Genomic DNA, 23,147 nt, shown 5'->3' with positions numbered 1-23,147 from the left:
TGCTAAGTGGCCCTTTAGCCGATTATAAATGCCCACCCTGGTCATAAGAGATCCTTATTACTAGTCCTGCAAGTTAATCTTGCAGCAGTCAGAGTTAATGTGATTATTTTTGGTGGGGTCCAGGCACATGAAAACATGGTTCCTTCCCTAAGATCTTAATACTTAGAAGAAGAAGGGTTATTTACAGACAGGTGCAACTGTCTAAATCAGTGATTCTCAACCAGGGTGCAGTGTCACCCTTGATTTTCTTAACGGTGCCACAGGGTGCTGATTAGCTAGACATAATTCACAAAATAAACCCAGCTATTTCAAATATAAATTAATTGTGTCAAATACGGTCTGGACCTGTTGTGGTCTTTCAGTGTTTTTTTGCAATGAAGAATTGCTCTATTATTTTTCTGTAATAAATGCATGAAAGCTAACAGCTGGCATTTTCCAAGGGATGCCATGAGTCCAACAAGGTTGAGAACCACTAGTTTAGAGTCATTTTTCTGGCATCCATAAAGAGCCTATTTGAATTGTAGTTACAGGTAAGAAACTTTTTTTTGGTGATGGATATACATAAATAGAAATACTAATGGCCTCAAATACATTTTTACTTTTAGTTGTCTGTGTGCTTCATTTGCTTGTCATAGGATGACCTAGTTCATTGCTCTTTGTTGACAGTTTTTTAAAGAAATGAGACAAAGTGCAATCAACACATATTTCTGTTATCCTTGATAACTCATATATAATATAATGTTTGGAATTACACTGGATGTGGTAGGACAAAGGTTTGACTAAATACCTTCCCTCCTTTCCTCCTCAAAAATAAAGGAACCTTCTTTTTGGTTACATTTTTGCGTCGTACTAATAAAAAGTTACTTTTTATTTTCCTCTGAAACCTTTGTTTTCAGGTTATTTTGTCAGTCGGCTCTAGCTTCTGCTTAAGGTTTAAATGATGCAGATTATTGCAATTCAAGAGGGGTTAAATTGTTTTAGACTTGCCTATAAATTATTAACTTTTAATCGACTTTCTTTTTCTCTTTGGATGGAAATATTTGTGTATGACAGGAATTTCTAAAATCTATTTCTCACTCTCTTCTCTGTAGTGTTTTTTTTTTTCCCCCCTAATAAAGCGCTTTAATTTCTTCCTTGAAAGAGTGACAGATTGTGACTTCTATAGAATGTAGTTCCAGAGCCATTTGGTGGCTTGAGATAGTGACATCTTTAGCACTTCTATTGTTTTAATCTTCAAATATTGCTTACTTGGCATCCTTTTGACACTTGCAAAGAATAGATTTGAATTAATGACTAACCAGAAATCCATGGGACCTGCCAGACTGACTCTTTGCTTCCACCCCTGCAAGGAGAAAAGTGCTCATATTTGCATTCTTTTCTAGGAAGAAGAGTGGGAGGGGTTATTCTTTGCTTATCTTGCAGTAGTTGAAAGCCAGGTCTGGTAATAAAGATACTAAAATGCTCATCTGGCATGTACAACCTAAGTACACACATGGGGGGAGGGGTGTGTGTGGGGGTTGGGTGGGGGGGGGAGATCCTGTCATAGGAAAAAATACAACATTTTGCAAATACATTTAATAAATATTTTACAGAGGAGATCTATGGATATCTTTTGATTTGAAACTTAATGCCCTATATTTTAAAAAGGTATATTCCAATGTTTAATGTGTATATCAGTTGCAAACACAGGCTGTCAAAGCTGACATTTTTCCCCTCCTTTTGTTTAGCAACATTTTTGAAGAGCCAAAATTAGTCTATACACACCTTTTTTTTTAAAAAAAAAAAAGTTTACAATAAACTTTGAAAACAAATATCGCAAGTATTTTGTTTCCATTACATAAGATCTTCGGTTTTTGATAATCTTTGTAAGAATATGAAAAGCTTTTAAATAAACCCTGTACCTATTTTAGTCATGTTTTTTAACATTTGTTACAGGGAATAAGGAGATATTTGTAATCAGTAGCTAGCACTTTTCACTGTGGAAACCGTTTCCTGGAGACTTCATTTAATTGTGTCTCATCTTCTGTTCTGTGCCATGTTTCAGTGGGCAAAAAAGTTGTCCTAACTATTTATAAAACTTTTTATATCTTTATTTCTTCAATTATTTATTGTCAAAGAATCAGTTAAACTGAATAGAAGTGTCCAAAAAAAAAAAAAGGGCTGATCGCTGCTCTTTGATGCCTTGCTGACTAGAGAATCTCTTTATAAAGGAATCTGCTGCATTCTTTTTAACTGTTTCTAGTCATTCAGATTGCAAGGGAAAAACCTTGGAAACATGAACAGCCAGGGTAAACCCAATGTCTTGGTGTTTGAGCTTGCAGATCTCCTCAGACGGAAGTCTTTTGTATACATGGATATATATAATTTTTTTGTTTTGCTTGTGTCCTATACTTGTAAAATTTAACTTATGATTAATTGAATCTGTCTGCACCCAGGAAACCTTTGCTGTTTCCCTGACCAAAGGCAAAAAGGATGGAGGGGTCCTAAATGACAGACTGGTTTCTTCTTTGCAGCCTGTGGCAGCAAGATAGAAATGCTGCTGCTTTGCCTGCTTCTTTCTGTATTTTGCTAGCATTACTGTTAGCTTGTTAGCATTCCCAATTAATCTTCATTCTGTCCATTGGCTCAGGAGAAAACACACCTCTTTCAGTCACTTAATTATAGGTTAGAACCCCAAGTCTTTGAGCAGGGACTCCAGTAGTTAAGGCTGAAGCAAAACTCATGCCATCCAAAATCCGCAACCTCCTTTCTCCAGCTTCAAGCACTGCTGATGCTTAAACATGGGAGTTCCAGGATCATCCTTTATTTATTTAAACAGCATTTCATATGCCACTTCTCTGTACATCCTTAACCTAGAGAGCTCTGTTTAACTGTTCATCTTCAAGTGCTTTATGCAAGTATCCTTCGACACACAAAGGAAGGGTGTCACTAGACCCGAAACCTTCATTCTCAGCCTATGAATTCCGTTGCAAGTGGTTTAACTCAGACTGCCTGCGGTACACTGAACAGGTGGCTCCAGTCCCAATTACCTGCCTCCATTCTGTCCTTGATGACAGAGGAGGGTTGGAAGGAGAACTGCTTGCAAGATGAACAGACAGATGCAAGTCTTTTCCTGTGTTGCCTTTGGACTGCAGGCGTAAGTTATCCGTTGTCTCGCTTATCTTGGGCTCAATGTAAAAGGTTTTTCTGGCATCCAGGCACCAGTCCTTAAGGTAAGAACAGCTTGCAGATTTTAGTAGACATCACTTTCTATGTACTGAACATTTAGTACTGGTGCTATTAATACCTGTTCCTTCTGTACCCAATATATTGGAACCATGTTCCTCAGGATCTACTATATTAGTACTGAGTGAGTCTAGCTGTGAGCCAGAGGTTGAAGATAATGGTAGGCTGCACATTGATGTCCAGATTTCAGGTAGGTCTCTCAGGAAGAGACTTAATTTCTTGTTTATTTAGTGAACATGCATTTGTGATTGGATGGCTTTGCCTTTAAAAGTGGCATATACTTTTTCCTTGTCCCTGTTCATATGCAGTGGGTAGCTATAAGTGGCAGAAGGGAGGGGCTCAGTCCCCGCAAATGCCATGGTAGCCCAGCTGCAGGCTGCTGGAGCAGGGGGAGGGGCTTGCCAGGATCGCAGCTGGCCCAGCATGCCAGTAAGTTTCTTTTGACTGCCTGGGCTTGTGGGAGGCAGATCAAGACCCCCAACAGTGCAGGAGGGAGTGGAGTAGGGGCAGGGGTGAATCATTCACCCCTGCCCCCACTCTGCTGCACTGTGGGGATTGTCCCATGACCTGTCCTGGCCTGGGCCCCAATCATGGGGAATGCGGACCCAGCTGGGCCGGGTCATGGGGCAGTGGAAGCCAGCAGCTTGTCCAGGGGTGTGAGTGGGTGACTTCCACCCCTGTGCGCACCACAGGGGAGTCAGGGAGTGGGGCATGTTCTTCTCCCCCTGGCTCCCCTGTGCTGTGCCCTTGGACGAGCCACTGAGTTCTGATTGCCCCATGACCTGTCCCAGTCGGGGCCATGCTCACAGTGAATGGGGCCCCAGCTGGGTCATGGGACAATTGGAGCCTGGTAGCTCTTCCAGAGCTGTGGTGCAGGGTAACCAAGGGGGAGGAGGGTGTGGCCCTGATCTTTGCATGGGGCAAGAGTGGGCTGCAGCTGAGCTCCGCCTGCTCCCCCCTCCACACCTCACTAAAGCCTTTGAAAGTGGTGCCATGTGCCTCGCTGCTTGGCTCGCTTGTTGATGGGGTGCACACGGTGCTGCGCCACTTTCAAAGGCTGCAATGAGACGTGGAGGTGAGGAGCAGGAAGAGCACAGCTATAGCCTGCCCTTGCCCTGTGCAAAGATTGGCTCTCTGGCGCCGTGGCTCTGGAGGAGCCACTGGACTCTTCCCAGTGCAGGGTGGACATGGGTGTCCCGGTGGCTCCATCCCCTCTGGCCCTGTGGCACAGCTGAGGCTGGCCCCGCTTGAGGTTTATGGTGTGGGACTGGGGCCTGGCCAGGGCCGGTGCGGAGAGGCAGCCAGAGAAGGTGAGGCACTGGGGGCGGGTGGATGCCGGTGCTGGGCAGTGACCGCTGGTACAGTTGGAGCGGGAGCCATAGGTACGAATTTTAATAGATTTCATAGATATTCGGGCTGGAACGGACCTCAGGAGATCGAGTCCAGCCCCCTGCCCCAAAGGCAGGAAGTCAGCTAGGGTCAGAGGACCCCAGCAAGATAAGCATCCAAATGCTTCTTAAAGGAGTCCGGAGTAGGTGCTTGAACCACATTTGGAGGAAGCCTATTCCAGGCCTTGGGGGCTCAGACAGTAAAGAAGTTTTTCCTTATGCCCAGCTTAAAATGGTCTTGGAGGAGTTTGTGACTGTTGTGAATGTCTGTTCACCCTTGCGGCGCTCTGGTGAACAGACTTTCCTCCAGATCCTGATATACACCCCTGATGTACTTATAGGTGGCCACCAGATCACCCTGAGCCTGTGCTTTTCCAGGCTGAAGAGTCCCATTACTGTCAGCCTCTCTTCATAGGGCCTATTCTCCTGTCCTCTGATCATGCGCGTGGCTCTCCTCTGGACTCTCTCAAGCTTCTCCACGTTCTTCTTGAATTTTGGAGCCCAGAATTGGATGCAGTACTCCAGCTGCAGCCTCACCAAGGCTGAGTACAGTGGGAGGATGACATCCTGGGATTTACTTGAGAAGCATCTATGGATGCAAGCTAGAGTTTTTTGTTTGCTTTACCAGCTGTGGCAGCAGTTAGGCTCCAGAGCAGCGAGAGATGCACAGGTGAAAGCCCATTGAGCCCCCACTTCCCCGAAGCCCCCCAGAGACTCCCCCCAGCCACTGCAGAGCTCCCTGTTGACCCCCAGCACAGCCGTAGGTAAGCAGGGCTGTGGTGGGAGGAGGTTAACCCCTTAGTGAGTGGGAGGAGGCAGCTGAGTGGAGCTGGGCCGGGTCTTGCCCCTCCCAGGCCCCTACTTTGCCCAGCCCCCCAGGGAGCCATGCGACCGGAGCTGCATGAACAGGCATGCTTGTCTGCCGGCATGCAAGTTAGCGCAGAGGTTGTGCAGGAGGGTGCGCCTGTGAGCCCCTCCCAGGGTAGACGGTCCCAGCTGTAGCCAGCCTACCAGTGGCATGATGCGGATGGGCACGTACTGCACCTCCTGGGTCCCCTCGGGGTCTGCGGCCCCTCCTCTGGCACCTCAGAGACGGCCACCCAGATGGAGCCCATGGTTCCAGGCTCCATGTAGACGGAGCCTCTGGCTCTCGGCTGTGGGGGCTGCCTGTCCCCTTTTCAGGCTCTGGTGGCCAGTAGCATGGCCATATCCCCATGTGGGGTCTACTCCCTTTTGGGGTCTCTGGCGCACCAGCTGGAGGAGCTCCAGGTCGCAGTCCAGAGACTGCTGTGCCATCAGGGACTGTGAGCAGGAGAGAGACTTCTGCTGCCAGATCCTTCTCCCCCAGGAGGTGGAGGGTAGACCACGGTCTCCCTCCAGGACAAGGGAGGACTTTGGGACCTCCCACTTTGTCCAGACAGGGGCATGGACCAAGGTGGTCAAGGGTCCTAAGGCCCGCCACACCAAGGTCCCTGCCCCGCCGGAGCTCAGCAGCAGGCACACACCTCTTGTTGCTCCAGCAGAACCTGCTGAATTGCCAGCTCCTGCAGGTAACACGGTTTCAACTGCAGCTATCGGCCCTGCTCTCCCCATGACAAAAAGTAAGGTGTTTGTTGTGGGAGACTCCATCCTGAGGGGGTAATCTGCCCTGACCCCTTAGCCTGGGAAGTCTGCTGCTTCCCAGGGGCCCGCATCTGGGATATTGCAGAGAGGATCCCTAAGCTCCTCCAGCCCACAGACCACTATCCCATGCTCCTTATTCATGTGGGCATCAATGACACGCCTTGGAGCGCTTCCAGCCGGGTCATGAGGCACTACAGGGATTTGGGAGTGGGGCTAAAGGGTCTGGGGGCACAGGTGGTGTTCTCTTTGATCCTCCCAGTATCGGGCTATGGGCTGAGGAGGGAGAGGAGGATCCGCATAGTGATCCAAAGACTGTGGGACTGGTGTCATCGGGAGGGCTTTGGCTTCCATGACCACAGCCTGCTCTTTGGCAAGAGAGGCAGTGAGCTGCTCAGAAGAGATGGCCTTCACCTCTCTCCCCTGGGGAGGAGGCTCTTCTCAGCCAGATTGGCTGACCTGCTCCACTGGGCTTTAAACTAAGCCTGCTGGGGGGTGGTGGGACTACTGCCACTGCTGGTCTGCTGAGCAACCCTTGCAAAGCCAGCAGGCCAAGGCACTTAAGGGAGCCCACCCCTGCCCCAGCTCTGGTACAGTCTGTGGGCAAGGCAAGAGCCCCCAAGGGGACACTCACCTGCCTGTACACAAATGCCAGGAGCTTGGGGAAGAAACAGGAGGAGCTCGTCCTCCTGTTTAATGCAACTAATTATGATATCATAGGGATAACAGAGACCTGGTGGGAATCCACCCATGACTGGACCACGGGTATAGATGGCTATACCCTGTACAGGAGGGATAGTGTAGATAAAAGGGGGTGGGAGTGTAGCTCTCTATATTAAGGAAAGCTACGTGTCCCTGCAAGCTGATATTGGTGAGCAGGGTGGACAACTGGAGACCCTCTGGGTTAAAATTCATGGGGAACACGGCACAGGGGACACAATGGTGGGAGTCTACTATAGAGCTTGACCAGGAGTTTGCCCGGGAACTGGCTGAGGCCGCATGTTCCAGGACCATGGTTGTCACGGGTGATTTCAATTACCTGGACATCTCGTGGGAGGATCACTCAGCAAAATCCGAGCAGTCGCAAAGCTCCTCTTGTGTGTGGATGACCTCTACCTGACTCAAGAAGTCTATGGGCCAACAAGAGGCAAAGCACTGCTTGACCTGGTACTAGCTACTGGGGATGACCTAATCGGCGACCTAGTGATCAATGGGGAGCTGGGTGACCGCGACCATGAGCTGATCACCTTCACCATCTGCTGTAAAGCTGGCAAGTCAGTCAGCAACATGAAGTCCCTGACTTCGGGAAAGCTGACTCTGACAAGCTCAGGAGGCTTGTCTGAGGCCCTAAGGAACCATGACCCCAGGGAGATGGGAGTTCAAGAAGAGTGGTCGCTTCTCAGGGAAGCGATCCTCAGTGCACAAGCTAAATCTATTCCAACACGGAGGAAAGGCAGCAAGAGGGCACAGCAGCCCCCCTGGCTCTCCGGGGATCTAGCTAACCTCCTGAGGCTAAAAAGAAAGGCCTACAAAGGTTGGAGGATGGGATTCACCTCCAAGGGGGAATATTCTGCGCTGGTCCGGTCCTGCAGGAAGCAGACCAGGAAAGCCAAGGCTGCAACTGAACTCCAACTAGCTTTGAGTATCAAGGACAATAAAAAGTCCTTTTTTCAGATATGAGGGGGGAGCCGGAGGAAAAGCAAGGGCAACATTGGACCCCTGCTAAACCAGATGGGGCAACTGACAACTGATGCCCAGGAAAAAGCCAACGTATTAAATGGGTACGTTTGCGTCGGTCTTTCATCAGTCCCATGGGACGCCCATGCCCGCCATGGGACAGCGCGGTCTGGATGAGTGAGATCCCCTGCCCTCCATTAATGCTGACCTCATGAAGGAACACCTTGAGAGGCTGGATACCTTCAAGTCAGCCGGCCCTGACAATCTACATCCCAGGGTACTCAAGGAGCTAGCGAGCATAATAGCCCAGCCCCTGGCACGGATCTTTGAAAACTCCTGGCGCTCTGGTGTAGTGCCCGAAGACTGGAAGAAGGCCAGTGTGGTGCCGATCTTCAAGAAAGGGAGGAAAGCAGATCTGGCTAACTATAGGCCCATCAGCCTGACTTCTATCCTGGGGAAGATCTTAGAAAAGTTTATTAAAGAGGCCATCCTTAATGGACTGGCCGACGCCAACATCCTAAGGGATAGCCAGCACAGGTTTGTTGTGGGTAGGTCTTGCTTGACCAATCTCACTTCCTTCTACGACCGGGTGACCTATCACTTGGACAAGGGAGAAGAGATTGATGTCATACATCTTGACTTCAAAAAAGCCTTCAATCTGGTATCCCATGATCACCCCTTGGCAGAGCTGGCCAGTTGTGGCCTTGGGTCCACCCAATCCTCTGGTTGGAAAATTGACTCGGTGGTCAGACCCAGAGGGTAGTAATTGATGGAAGTCACTCATCATGGTGTCCTGTGACCAGTGGGGTCCCCCAAGGCTCTGTCCTTGGACCCATATTGTTTAACATCTTCATTAATGATGTGGACATTGAAGTCAGGAGCGGACTGGCCAAGTTCACCGATGACACCAAACTTTGGGGCAAAGCATCCACACCAGAAGACAGGTAGGTGATCCAGGCTGACTTGGACAGGCTCAGCAAATGGGCAGATGAGAACCTGATGGTGTTTAACATAGAAAAATGCAAGGTTCTCCACCTTGGGAGGAAAAACCTGCAGCATCCTTTTAGGCTCGGCAGTGCTACGCTGGGTAGCACTATGGAAGAAAGAGACTTGTGGGTCGTCATTGACCACAAGATGAACATGATCCTGCAATGTGATGCTGTTGCTAGTAAAGTGACCAAAACGCTGGCTTGCATCTATAGATGCATCTCAAGCAAATCCCGGGACGTCATTCTCCCCTTGTACTCGGCCTTGGTGAGGCTGCAGCTGGAGTACTGCATCCAGTTTTGGGCTCCACAATCCAAAAAGGATGTGGAGAAGCTTGAGAGAGTCCAGAGAAGAGCCACGCACATGATCAGAGGTCAGGAAAACAGACCTTATGACAACAGGCTGAGAGCCATGGGGCTCTTCAGCCTGGAAAAGCGCAAGCTCAGGGGTGATCTGGTGGCCACCTATAAATTTATCAGGGGTGATCACCAGGATCTGGGGGAACGTTTGTTCACTAGAGCGCCCCAAGAGATGACGAGGTCAAACGGTTATAAACTACTGCAAGAGTGTTTCAGGCTGGACATAAGGAAGAACTTCTTTACTGTCTGAGTCCCCAAGGTCTGGAACAGCCTGCCATCGGAGGTGGTTCAGGCACCTGCATTGAACACCTTCAAGAGCAAATTGGATGCTTATCTTGCTGGGATCCTATGACCCCAGCTGACTTCCTGCCCTTTGGGCGGGGGGCTTGACTCAATGATCTTCTGAGGTCCCTTCCAGCCCTAATGTCTGAAGTCTATGGAATCACATTAATGGCTCATGTTCACTTTGTGATCAGTCGTGACCTGCAAGTCTTTCAACCATGATGCTAGCGACTGTAGCACTGCCAAGCTTATAAGTGTGCTGCAGTTTAATGCGCTAACTTAATGCACTGTAATTGGTGTTACTGTGTAGTAGTGCCAGTGTACATTGTTTTCTATGTGATGCTAATGCAGATTAGCATGGCTCTTGCTGTGACTTGCTAATGGGCAGTAGAATTGGTCTACTGCATTTTTAGGGTCTTTTGTAGACGTTCCCTGAGTTGTCAGAAAGTAACCTTGTGTTCACAAAAAAACACGGAGCAGGGGTGGGCAAAATCTGGCCTGCAGCGGATCTCTTGGTCCCACCTGGCTCAGGCAGTGTCCAGCTGTGGCACATCCTGCTGCCCTCTGGGCATGCAGTGGGACTAGGGTGGCTCCATGGCTGGTCTGCCTTTCTAGGCAGCCCAGGTGGTGGCAGGTCTTTCTGGCTGCCACTGCTGCTGGACCAGCCCCATGGTACCAGTGGGGATCCAAGCTGCACAGCCCCAGCTCTTTGCCTGCTTTGGGCTCACCCACCCAGGCTCAGCAGCAGCACAGGACAGAAGCTGTTGCTCAGTGTGGGGTGGGGGTGGGGGTGGGTGGGAAGTGGCCCCTCCCCTTTGCCGCTGCTGGCTGTTCCTGCTGTAGCTGCCTGGAGCCTGCGCCAGGCTGCTCCTGTGTCTATGCCACCATCACCACTGCCTCTGGGCTGCCCAGCTGGCTCAGGCTCTAGGCAGCTGCAGCAGGAATGGCTGGCAGTAGCAAGGAGTGGGAGCAGTTTCTGTCCTGTGCTGCCGCTGCTGAGTCTAGGCAGGTAAGCCTGGAGCAGGAGCAGGTGCAGGGCTGGGGCTGTGCAGCATGAGTGCCCACTGGTACCACAGGACTGGAAGAAGCTGGTGTCACCTGGGCTGCCTAGAGAGGCAGTCTAGATGCAGAGTCCCCCCCAGTCCCACTGTGCGCTTGGAGGGGCAGCAGGACATGCCATGGGCATCATTATGGAGCAGGCATGGGGCGGGCTGGGTTAAGGCTGTGTTCGGGTTTTGGCTGCTCTGTTCTGATGGGGGTGAGTCTGAAGTGGGCATGGAGTGGGGCTGGAGTGCACGGTGTTAGCAGTGACAGGGAAGCACCACAGAGCACATGGGCTCCTGGCTGTTGTGGGGCTGGGATGGGTGCTGACCGGCTTGGGGGAGGCATGCACGGGGGGTTCCTATGCACACCCCACCATAACCGCACTCTCCCCCATACAATCCCACACTGCACCCCCCCCACTTGTCTGGGGGGAGCCCTACTCACTGATACCTCCCACCCTCTACCACACGCACGCAACCACACGAACACCCTCAGCTACCCTATCTCTCCACTTCCCCCACAAAATACAGGAGTAAGACTTCATTTTAATCTATTCTGCAGTTACCTCTATATACACCACACATTGGGAGAAAAATATATATATTTTTAATAAAATTAAAATGTTATTGTCAATATTTGGTATTTTGTGTGTGTGTATGGAGACGGGGAGATATGGGGCAGGAAGAATCTCTCAAGCTGTTGGGTATCTTGTCATCTTTTAGTGCCTGACAGGTTTATGATATCAATAAATTAGGTGATTAGAGCTTACAAAATATGTGGCACACGGCGTTTTCACTTAGTGGTCATGTCCTAGTATGTTACCAAGAAAGAGCAAATTGTTTTCCAGGGGTTTGAGTGCATTTACGTCCACTCCACTAGGATTGCTTCTAGTAGTTTATAGGTCAAAGCTGAAGGGGGTTCCTAAAATTCACACCCAGGGAGAAAGGCCAAAAGAAACTAAACCTAGTTGGATAAAATGTCTGCCAACATGGAGATGTGCATAACTGAATAGTGTTGTCTAAATATGGTTATTTGAATTGGGACAAATGGTCTTGGTTTGTGGACAAATTATTGCAAGAACATGGAAGGGCATTAAAGGCTTTAATGACCAGGGATCAGCAGAGAGCCTGTACTACCTTGTAAGTACATGCTGCTGTCAGCACAGCTATGGCTATATTTAAGATCTTCAAATCTCTGGTACTTGGGGATTCCGATGGAGATTCAGACCACACTTTGGTGACCTTTTCCAGGGCAATGACTTTGATTTAGAAGCTTGAAGGACTTCAGGGTGCCTGTGTACTTTCTGGGCTTGTATGTTTGAGCTCCACAAAAGAAAATAATGTAAGAAAATATGACTAGTCTTCCTTCAGGCAGCATCTGTTTGTGTACTATTACCTTCCTTCAAGCCGCTAAGGCAGAAGTAGAGGTTCCAGTGACAATGACCCATCACATCTTCCTTTTGATGTGAACAGACAGTGAAGAGCAAATATGTCTTCAATCAGGTGGCTGATTTGATGTCCCTGGTGCAAGAGCTCTAGAAATTCACAAAGGTGGCTTTATCTGATTTTTAGTCTCTTCTTATTTCCTTTTCCCCATTCGTCTCTAAGAGATTTATTTATTTTTTTTCTCATGGGAAACAGGTACAACTAGAAGTGCTTTCTTTTCTACCGCTGCAGCTTTGAGTAATGGATGCTGTGCCCAGGTCCCCACGTTCTAAGGAGGTGTTTTTTAGTCCCCAAAAATAATTTTAGTCACTTGTCATGACCAAATTCATTCATGGTTTCAAATTCAGGGTTGTGACTCTGGCCAGTGTATACCCTTTGTTGGTACTAGTTTGCAGCTCTCATCCTTCAAGTTGCCTGTTTTCACACCATTCTTTCTTTTGTCTAAGCCACCGGAAATACCTCAGAGCCCTGCTACAAATCTTTCACTAGCAATACATGGCTCTACCCAATAATATTTCTGTAGTATTGAGGCCATTCGCCCACTTTTTGGCCTTGTATAGAGTAGCAAAGTAGGCCTGGGAAGGACCTCAAGAGGCTAAACGCAAGATCATCCCTATCCAACCTATCCCATGGTTTTCCACATTGCAAGCTTAAAAGCCAGGGCCGTTGACCAAAGCTGGTTAAGGTTGATTCTTAAATTGGGGATATTTTCAATTAGGCTTAATTGAGAGATTGAGGGAAACAACTGAGAACAGTTGTAGGCCTGTTTAGTTATTTGAGGCATTTGAGAGAATAGCATAGATAATTTGAGAGGTGGCATTGCCTTTTGGAGGCTTATTATTTATAAACTAAGATGCAACAACAGAGCCATCAGGCTGTTCTACATCAGAAGAGCTGTCAAGACTTTCTTGCAGGTTAGCACGTACTGATTTAAAAAAAGTTGGGGCCAACACTACTTTTAGAATTTGGTATCTTGCCAAACCTTCAGTAAACCTTTTAGCATAACCTTGGAGGACATCAGAGGCTTTTTGTGCTACAGTATCTTTCAGCATCCTGTCTAACATCCCTATGGCTTGCAATATTCGCAGAGGAGAGTATCTGCTAACTTAAAAAAAGGTTGAAGGGAAATTAGCATTCTCAGTGCCTATATAAAAGGGAAGGTCATTGTGTGTCTATTAGATAGACCGGACACTCCTTTCACAGTAGTCTTTTGACTCTCAGGAGGCATTATCTAAGCCAGTGGTTCTCAAACTTTTTTTTTTTCCCCATGGACCACTTGAAAATTGCTGAGAGTCTTGGTGGACCACTTAATAAACTTTTTTTGTTCCAATCTCTGTTGTCAGAAAAAATAAATCAAGTGCAGGGCCAAGTACAGATATTCTCAATTGTTCCGCAACCTTTCTGCGGACCACCTGAATGGAGCTTGTGGACCAGTGGTGGTCCGTGGACCACAGTTTGAGAACCTCTGATCTAAGCCTTATTTATATTTGAGTTGAGTAATCCACTGGAGGTCTGAAACTAGAGGCAGGACAGTATGTGATGATAAAATCATTAAATGTGGGAGGGGAGGTTGTCAAGTGAGGGGTCCATTTATAATCCTTCCAAAAAATATTGAAATGGGTGGTACTAAACAATACACTGTCAAGATTTAAATAGACTTGTAATCTTAGTCTTCTGTACGACCCCCTCATTAGTGGCATGACTAGTTTTGGGGATTATAAAGACTATAATTTGGGTTGGATCAGTTGTGGAAAGAAGTACCTAGGGATGAGTATAGAACAATGTCTGTGGAATCATCAAAACTAGGCCTGTAGCTTGCGTTTGCATTATAACTATTCCAGATAAAATCTGGTTTGTTAGGATAGTCTTCCTCTGTGGTCTTTTCTTTAGTTGCATGTAAGGTCATCATAAGCACATACAAACACGCACTGCTAGTAGAAATGCTTCCCAGATGATTCCTATTTCTGTAGTTCTGTAGGATTTATAATAGCTGCTGCCATGCAGGTACGGAGTAGTCCGGAAACTCTGCAAAAATCCCAATCCAAGATGATTGTGGTGGGGATTTTTGCCAGAAAATGCTTGGTGAAATATCACTAGGGAGGAAATCTTGTTAGTGCATTTTTGGCAAGAGGGCTCTTGGCAGCAAAATTCAAGTGCAGCTGTTGCCTTGATTACCTTCACCTCCTAGATCAGGGGTTGTCAGCTGGGGGGTATGCATACCCCTGGAGGTACTTGGGAAGGCCCCAGGGGGTATGTGGCAACACTGTGGAGAAGTGGGGGGCTGGGGCCGCCAGCACTTTGTGCTACTGTGTGCTATCAACACTTTCGGTTTCACTGCTGTGCAGGTGTGTGGGGATTCCCCCCCTCCCTCCCCATTGATCCGCCACCAGGGGACTCCCTGCTTCTTGACTAGCCACTGGGCATACACTGACCAAGAAAGGTTGAAAACACCTGTCCTAGATTATGGCAATAAAGGTTCAAACTTTTGTGCTACTTCTTACTGGCCTTGCTGTAACCAGCAAGAACATGTGTTCACTGCCCTACCAGTTAATTTTGTGTTATGAACTGCAGCTTTTGCCTCCAGCTGAACCAAACAGTGTGGGAGTAGTACAACTAGGGGTGGGCAAGTCGGCTTCTGGTGTTGATTTTAGAGGGGGCACCTGAACGGTGGCCCTCTGGGTAGTCTTTGCTGTGTCAGCAGCAGCTGCCAGGTAGCAATAACGTTCTGGTTGCTTGTGTCCAGGGTGTGAAACAGCATTAAAAACTCTCTTTTTTATGCTATCCTGGTAGCTAGTTTGGAGAGTTGGTCTCCTTTTTGCAGAACACCACAGGCTATTTTGCTCACTTTTTGTACAAGGTGTTTGCTTTTAGTTGCTCCTCTTACTGCAAATGTTACCACCCTTGCTTCTGTACGCGCACACACGCACGCTCTCTTTGTCCTGGCCAGCTCTGTTTTGCTGCTTGCTCTCTGCTTTTGGGTGTTCTTGCTTGCTTTTGTGACCTTTTCCTTTAGAGTTCTTCTGAAGCTCCCTATTTATAGCACTGACAGCAGACAGGGAACAGTGTTTGCCTTCACTGTATTTCAGCCAAGCTGTCTTTCAGCCAAAGCTAACTCTGTGTACTGAGTTTCTGGAGCCATCCTAAAAGGTTGTGTGGAATAGTAAATAATCTTCTAAATCTGAGGCAGTGAGAGCATTTTATTTCTTGCTATGCCTAACAAATTTTTTGCTTTAGTTTTAGACTACCTCTAGTGTAAAGTTGCAGATCCTGAAGTAGAATTATGGCAAAATTAGCTGTTTTTTTAAACCTGTTCAAAAGCAAAAAGCTGCACCCTGTGGAGTTTTAACTGTGATTGAAGAACACACACATTCTATATAGAATTTCTGGTAGAATGTGGATTTGGTTAACCGCTGTTGAAAGTGCAGTGGATAACAGACACAACTGTTTTCCTCTGAGACAAGCCACAGATCTTTCATTAAGCTATTATGTTAGTTGACAGCCCTTCCTGGTTAACAGCAGTCCTGGACCCGTTCCTTTCCTTATGCTCTTTAGAACTCACTTTTTCTGCCATGATTTGAGCTGAAGTGGATATTAAAAGTGATAGGCATATTCTATAAATATCGGTACACAGTAACCATCCTGTGGATTATGAATATTTTAAGACGAGGACAGCTGAGGATTGCAAATCTGACTGGCAAGATGATGGATGTGCTACAAATAAAATATCCAGTAAAATATGCCAGTTACCATACCATCAAAAACTAGTTGTGTTTTTCAGTATAGATGTCTCCAAGTCCATCAAAGTAATGGGATCTCTCAAATAGATTTTATTTTTAATCTGCTTTCTGGCTTTGATCTTTTAAGATCCATGTTTTCATCCTTTTCTCTGCAATAGACTAGAGATCTGTAATGGATCTTCCAAGGTTGCTTCCACCCTTGCAATGTATGAACCAATCTATTATAGACATTATTATTTTTTATGTCTTTATTTTTTTATTTTATAATGCTTAGAGCTGAAGTTTTAAGACAGAATTGAATAGGAATTAGGTGAGAGAGTGGGATGACTGTTCAAAACCATACTTGTATATGTGAATATTTACGGGGGAACTTTGGACAATTGCTTGTCAAGTTTGTGATTGGTACACTGACAAGCAAGTCAGACCTTTTGGTTTTTAAGGGTGTAGTTCAATATATTGTTCAGGCTGTAAGTATTTGTGTTGACTGGTGCTAACCAGGGTTTTATTGGTTTTATGACTTAAACTTCAAAAGGTATTTTATAGGCTTGATATTGATTACTATTAAGAAATTTCAGCATGTAACCATGGCTCTCGGTAGAAGTGAAATAATCAATAGAAGATGGAAGTAAAATATTCAGCTTTTATTAAATTGAAACGGGTAACTTGTGACTGAATGTGGTAAAGGGTGCCTAGGAAGTAGTGATTTTTATGGGTATTAATTAACTTTGATGGTTGTCTTCTTGACAGGTCAATTATGGCACCACCCGCTTGGGCTATTCTAACCAGTTATCTTTCCTGCTTGGTGCCAGGGGCTGGATCTGATGATCTTCTGAGGTCCCTTCCAGCCTTACAATCTATGAACCAATCTACTATAGATGTTGTGTCTTATAACATGTTGCTATTGGTTGTTGGAGGCTGTGTTGCATTATATTGCCTAAATGTGCTACCAGCCTATTTTACATGTCAGTAGTATCAATAAATCTAATGCAACTAGATTATTACTATCACAGATATTACTCTTGTTCATCTTATTAACCTCTGGATGTAAAAAAAAAAATCCACATTGTTTTAGTGTTCTTAATGAACAAACAAGTCTTATTCTTTGAGGGTGGGGGGGGGGAACAATTTGGCAGAATTTGATGCCTACCAGAAAAAATAGTTTAAAGATAATCGGCAAAGTATTCTAAATAAACAGTGCCTCACTATTTAGTCAATCTCCAGTGATTTTGAAACTTTTGCAAAATATCACTGGCAATAGTTCCTTTGATATCTAGCTACCTTGAACAGACAGGCTAATCTTTTCTTCCCCTGCTGTTCTTTTAAATCCATCATTTTGTTGATATCCTTCTAAGAAAGGAAGTAATACATTGTAACATTTAGTCCAGATACCAGATTATTTCTAAATATCCTACTGTTGGTATTTTTATAACTAGTATTATAAAATGAACAGTGCCACAAATCCCACTTTTATCTTGGAAAAAGTATATGCTACCTGAGTTAAGTCCTTCAAATGGTCCTTGAAATGTCTACTTTTTCTTTTGAAAGAAATGCACATTTTCTGGTGTGATTTTTTTTTTTTTTTTTGCTCTTTAAACAGCTACTATTACAAAGGAAAGAATTAGGAAAAAATGAATATTGTACCTTATTTCCTGTTGATTATTTGAGGGAATAGTCATCCATGCGCTTTTTTGCAGTATACAAGAAGACACATGCTGCCACATGGGAAGCAGTAAAGCTTCCTTGATGTTTTCTGTAAATTACCAGCACTTAGACTTCAGTAATACAATTTTTTTCTGGCTTTGCTTTTATAAAGAGAATTGCTTTAATTGCCCTGCACACCCTGTTTCCTGTAATTAAGATCAAAGCTCTGATGTTTGTTTCTTTCTGCAGCTACCTTGTGGACTCTGGTTAAAAGTTTGAAAGAATCTGTTTCCCTTTGGTTATTTTATCAGATACTTTAAGTGGTATTCCCGGTTACATTTTGAATCCATGATTTACACACTGTTAAAGTAGTTATGCAGATGTTCAAAGTGACAGATACCGTGTGGTAGCTTTGGTATGCTGTCTTGTTGAAGTTCTGAATGAATAGAGCTATAGTCTGCTCTATTCAATGTTGTTAGACTAATTTTTTGATTGTGAGAATGAATGGATTTATACTCTTGACTTTTTTTTTTCCCTTGTTCTCATTACTAATTTAATTTTTTCAGTTGTGTTGGCGTAGAGGAGCACCATGCTGTTGACATTGATTTGTACCACTGTCCTAACTGTGCACTTCTTCATGGAACCTCCTTAAGTAAGTATTAAGTGTTCAGAGTTTAAATTTGAATTACCATATGCTTTGCTTTTTAATTGAAAATTTGAAAAAGATTATTGAGAAGAACTTCCCAATAAATGTGATTGTTTAACAGGCTATGTTTAATATTAAACTGAAAAAAAATAGTTAAGAAAAATAAAAAAGCTCTGGAAGGTAACTCGATGCCTGGAGGCAGGTGTGTGCGCAAGCATGTGGATAACCCAGTTGTTATATTTTATAGTTTTGTTTGATTAAAGCAAAAGTAGAGAAATTTTTACAAGAGTAGTTGAGTGCCCAGAGCCAATAGGGAGAGGTACGTATGGTGAAATACTTGGAACTTGGGAAGGATTGAAGATCAGTTTCTACTTTCAAATTGAAAAACTCTGAATTAAAAGAAGAGCCCAGCAGGACCCATGTCTTCCCCTTCTTGCATGAATGACAGGATTTACATAAAGGCAGTCCAATGAAATGTTGAGAGCTACAACCTAAATTGGATCTCGCCACTTGTGTCCTCGGAACTTTTGTTCATGCTTCCTTGCGTTCCAGGGTTTGATTTGCACGTAAATTTCCACACAGGGTCACATGTAATCCTGTAGCTTCTTGGAAATATAATAAAGTGCCATTCAAATTGGCAGCGGAGAGTTCTTTTCAGCCCCATTCTCTCCTCGTGAAATCCATTTGAAGCATAAGTCATAAGTGAGTGGAATGCTGGAAAATCTCCCTTCTGGTAGTATTTGATGTTAATGTCAGCAATAGAAGCTAACACTATTACCTTCGTTAATAGTAAACCAGATGAAAATACAGCTTTGCTAAAATAACCGTGTGCTTAGAGTGGAGAACAGAAGTAGAAAGAAAAAAAAATTAAGAACTGTTTCTGCCAGTAGATGTCAAATGAATGTTATTCCATTCAGCTCCTTGACTTCCCCTGGATGTTTAGCATCTATGCCTAAATGAAGCAAGATGAAAATTATTATAGCCTTTTCAACAGTGAATTATGGTTTGTGTTCTTCCTTCAGAAGTAAAGGAAACATTCTGTATGCAGTACACTTCTAAGCTTGAGTGAAGTGCACCATGTGTGCAGTTTGCCTGATGTTATAGGCATTTCTGGTCACAGATGAATTAGGTTGAACCTTATCAGAGTAGCTGAATTTGTTTTAAACTACATTGATTTTTTTTTTTTTTTTTTTTTTTTTGCTACATCTTGTCTGTGTTCTTTCAAGGTATTAATGAAATGATAAAGCCTTCTTTTTTAAAGAGGTAAATATGTCAATTTTTTGAGAAGTAAGTCTGATAGATGTGCTATTGTATATTGGTTACTTAATTGTGTGGTTACATTGGCTGAAGAATCATTTCCCTTGTTCTTCACATGAGCACAACTAGATGCATGGAGTTTCTGCAGAGTGAAAGAGGAGATGTGGTATTTGTGTTTTAACAAGAAAATTAAATCTTCACTTTTATGAATTTGAAGGGAAGAAAATATTTTTTTCACTCTTTTAATTCTAATTTTGTGGAGGTGGCAGTGGGCAGTTGTCTTAAACACTGAAACAATAATTTTTCCCTGTGTTAGGTAGCATTGGATAAATGCTTCAGTCAGTTACTTCCTACCTTGTAAGCCTGACTTCTGTGCAATACGACTTTTAAATTTCTTGTTAGTGTGTTATACCAAAATTTGTGCGTAGTATATGCTGTTACACAGATCAAATCTTAGTATTGTACAAGTTTAAATATTTTGGTTTTTATAAACATTACTGTTTATCAATCATGGCAATTTGGCAGAGGATAGATGGATAAAAGGAACATCATGAGGTTCTTTAGGAGAAGTGTCAAGTCCTGCACTTGGGACGGAACTACCCTACGCACCAGTACAGGCTGGGAAGCGACTGGTGGGACAGCAGCTCTGTAGAAAAGGACCTGGGGGTAGGGCTGTGCGAAACAGCAGCATTCCCTTATGATGTTTTGATGGAACAATGTTCCATTTTTAATTTTGTTTAGAGTCAAAACAGCTGGCTTGTTCTGTTCCGTTGAAACAGTTCCCCCTTTTGACATTTTGCCCATAGGATATAATGGGGAAGGACAAAACAGCCTATAACTTTGTAATTTCTGCCCTGATTTGGATGAATCTTGCAGGTCTGCTAGCCCCTTCTGAGGGCATGAAGCCTGCCAAGTTTCAAGGAGATGAGTGCAGGGGGTTTGGAGAAATGGCACCCCAAAGTCTTGAAAGCAAAACTTGCATCACGTGTATGTGTTAAGCCACAGCAGAGTCAAAACTGCAGGCATCCTAGCCCCTGTGGAGGCCACAAAGCCTGCCAAATATCAAGGAGATAAGTGCAGGGGTTTGGGAGAAACTACCTCAAGCTGAGGACAAGCAAAACTCATGACATGGGTGACACTGTCAAGGCATAGCAGGGTGAAAGCTGCAGGGATGGTAGCTCCTGGTGAGGCCACAAAGCCTGCCAGCTGTCAAGGAGATTGGTGCCAGAGTGTTCTGGGCCCTCCACCCCTAGCTGCTGACAGGCAAAACTCATGACATGGGTGCTTGTGCAACTTGATTTTTTTGCTACATCTGGTCTGTATTCTTTCAAGCTAATAATGAAATGATAACGCCTTCCGTTTCAATGAGGTAAATGTCAATTTTTTTTGCATCTCAATTGATGCATTTCCAGCAAAACTAGCCATCTGCACCAATCAGGAAAGACAACTGGGGGTCAGGTGGCCCCAGCAAAGTGACTGTCTGGTCTCCTTTTGAAGCTTTCCAGGGTAGATGATCGCACCACCTCTGGAGGGAGCTTATTCCGGTCTGGACACCCTAGTTGTGAAGTAGTTTTTCCTAATATTGAGCCCGAAACTATCTTCCAGGAGTTTGTGACCATTACTCGTAGTTTTCCCCAAGGGTGTCTTGGGGAACAGTTGTTCACCGAGCCGTAGATGTAGGCTTCTGATATAGTGGTAAGCTGCTACCAAGTCCCTTCTTGCCTTCTTTTTTTTTCAGGATGAAGAATCCCAGGTCCCTCAGCCTTTCCTTGTATGGCTTGCCATGCAAGTCTCTGATCATATGTGTGGCCCTTCTCTGGACTCTCTCAAGCTTTACCACATCCCTGGTAAAGTGCGGAACCCAGAACTGTACGCAGTACTCCAACTGCAGTCTCACCAATGCTGAGTGGAGCAGGAGAATCACTTCTTTGCAATGATTTTTCTGGTTTTGCTGGGGATGCATCAATTGATGCATGCCAGAGTATTGATGGCCCTGCTGGCTGCAGCATCACACTCCTGGCTCATGTTCACACTGTGGTCAGTTATTACTGTGGTCTCAAGTTGCAGCAAGAAAAGTTTAAGTTAGATATTAGGAAAAGCTTTTTCACCAGAAGGGTAGTAAAGCACTGGAACAGGTTACCCAGAAAGGCTATGAAATCTTCATCCTTGGAGGTTTGTAAGACCTGGCTAGACAAGGGATGATCTAGTTTGGGAGTGGAAGGAAGGGGGGGAGGGAGAAGGTCTTGCTTTGAGCAGGCACTTGAACTAGATGGCCTCCTGAGGCCTCTTCCAACCCTAATTTTCTATGATTCAGCCCTGGAAATAACTCAGGCTAGCCTACTTGTTTGAGTGTATTGAATTAAAAACCACAATTTTTTTTTTTTTTTTTTTAAATTTCAGAATGGGGGTAAGTCTGGTATTAATGCATAACTGGATGGCAATGAAACATGGGCATATGTTGAGCTTGAGGCAGTGGGACAATTTAATAATCTAATTCACCAGTAATATAATGGTAATACAGCAGTATGTATACATTAATACAACAGGTAATTGCATTTTTTTCAGATCTCTTCACTTGAATTTATTTCTGAATCCGTGTAGTTATTATATGGCTTGCAACATGCTGTCTCAGCACTTGCAGCCAGGAGTGCATGGCACATTAACCTGCTTCTGCACGAGCGTGCTGGTCCCCAGTATCCTGTCTTGCACTAGCAACTTGTTATCCAGAGGTATTCTGCTAAAAATGGTTCAGGTGTATTTTGATAGGAACATAACCATTGTTTACAGCTTGCCAACCACATTGGTCAGCTGATGGTAATGATGGATTAGGCTTTGATATTTGGCTTGATTTACATGTTGCACAAGAGAGTTGTATGTAGGCAGAAGTTTATCCAGAGCTTTTCCTTGATGGAATAATTTCACTCTAACGTCCAGAAGGGTTGTCAAAGATGTTGATGACTGATAACAGCAACACAACAGACTCTTCTACACAACTGTACAAATCCTTATCAACATTGGGCCTACATCCTAGTTCTATCCAATAGATGTAGATGTTGAATGAACGCTTTCTAAGGAGTTTTCTTAGTGTGATCACTGAACTGGCTGGTGGTGTCACAATCAGTAATGCTGTGGAGTCCAGTTAGAAATGTGTGGACTGGCTCAAGCAATTCTGACAATATCATGAACTAGAATGAATCTCTTACTAGGTTGCTTCTCTTTATCCAGACCTTGGGCGCAAGATTGTTATAGAATGGTGTTTCTCAACCCAATCTTATGAAAGGGTCAAACTTAAAAAAATGGATTATCCTTTAAAGGAGAAAAACATGGGAAATCGTGGGTTTTTCCCTTGCAGATTGGCAGAGTTTCAGCCTGCAAGGGGTGCTTGGGGTCCACCGTACCCTACACACTGAGTTGGGGGCAGGAGGCAGTGGGTCAAGAGTGAGGCGCACTGCGTCAGGACTGGCCATCGATGTTTGCAAATGGGTTCTGCTACAAAAAAAGGTTGAGAACCACTGCCATAGAAGAAGGACCACTCTATACATGTCATTGCAGGAAAGTACCAGATAGGAGTATCTCTGACTGTATGGTTGCCATGTAAGAGCATTCTTTTTTCCACCTCTTGCTGTGAATGAAGTTGTGAAGGGTCACATGAGTTGTAGTGCTCTGCTTTTCCATCGGCGAAATGATTACCAATTTGGAAACATTGGCACAATTCCTTAAGAAGCTTCTCACTTCGAAAATTTACTAAGTTTTCTTTGTTTGCTGGTAAGGATATGAAACTACTCCATGATGCCAGTAATGTAAGAGACCTGCTGCTAATGATTCTATGGATTAGCCTA

The 23,147-nt window shown here is 44.9% G+C and overlaps 1 protein-coding gene across 6 annotated transcripts in view; it reads left to right on the top strand.

The window, feature by feature from the left end:
- KDM7A (lysine demethylase 7A) overlaps positions 1-23,147 on the top strand; it is a 107,896-nt gene that overhangs the window by 26,954 nt on the left and 57,795 nt on the right. For 4 of the 6 annotated variants that reach the window (XM_090043275.1, XM_090043276.1, XM_090043277.1 and 1 more), the window contains exon 2: positions 17,972-18,057. In XM_090043275.1, coding sequence (XP_089899401.1) covers positions 17,972-18,057 — 86 coding nt within the window. Of the gene's footprint in view, positions 1-3,347; positions 3,416-17,971; positions 18,058-23,147 lie in introns of those variants that run through there. The other 2 variants (XM_090043278.1, XM_090043280.1) reach the window with 1 other exon arrangement.

Source organism: Crocodylus siamensis, chromosome 4 (assembly GCF_052110815.1).
Source record: "Crocodylus siamensis isolate JL-2025a chromosome 4, ASM5211081v1, whole genome shotgun sequence".
NCBI lineage: Eukaryota > Metazoa > Chordata > Crocodylia > Crocodylidae > Crocodylus > Crocodylus siamensis.
Note: the sequence above shows the minus strand (reverse complement) of the source record. Positions and strands in the feature narration are given on the sequence as shown.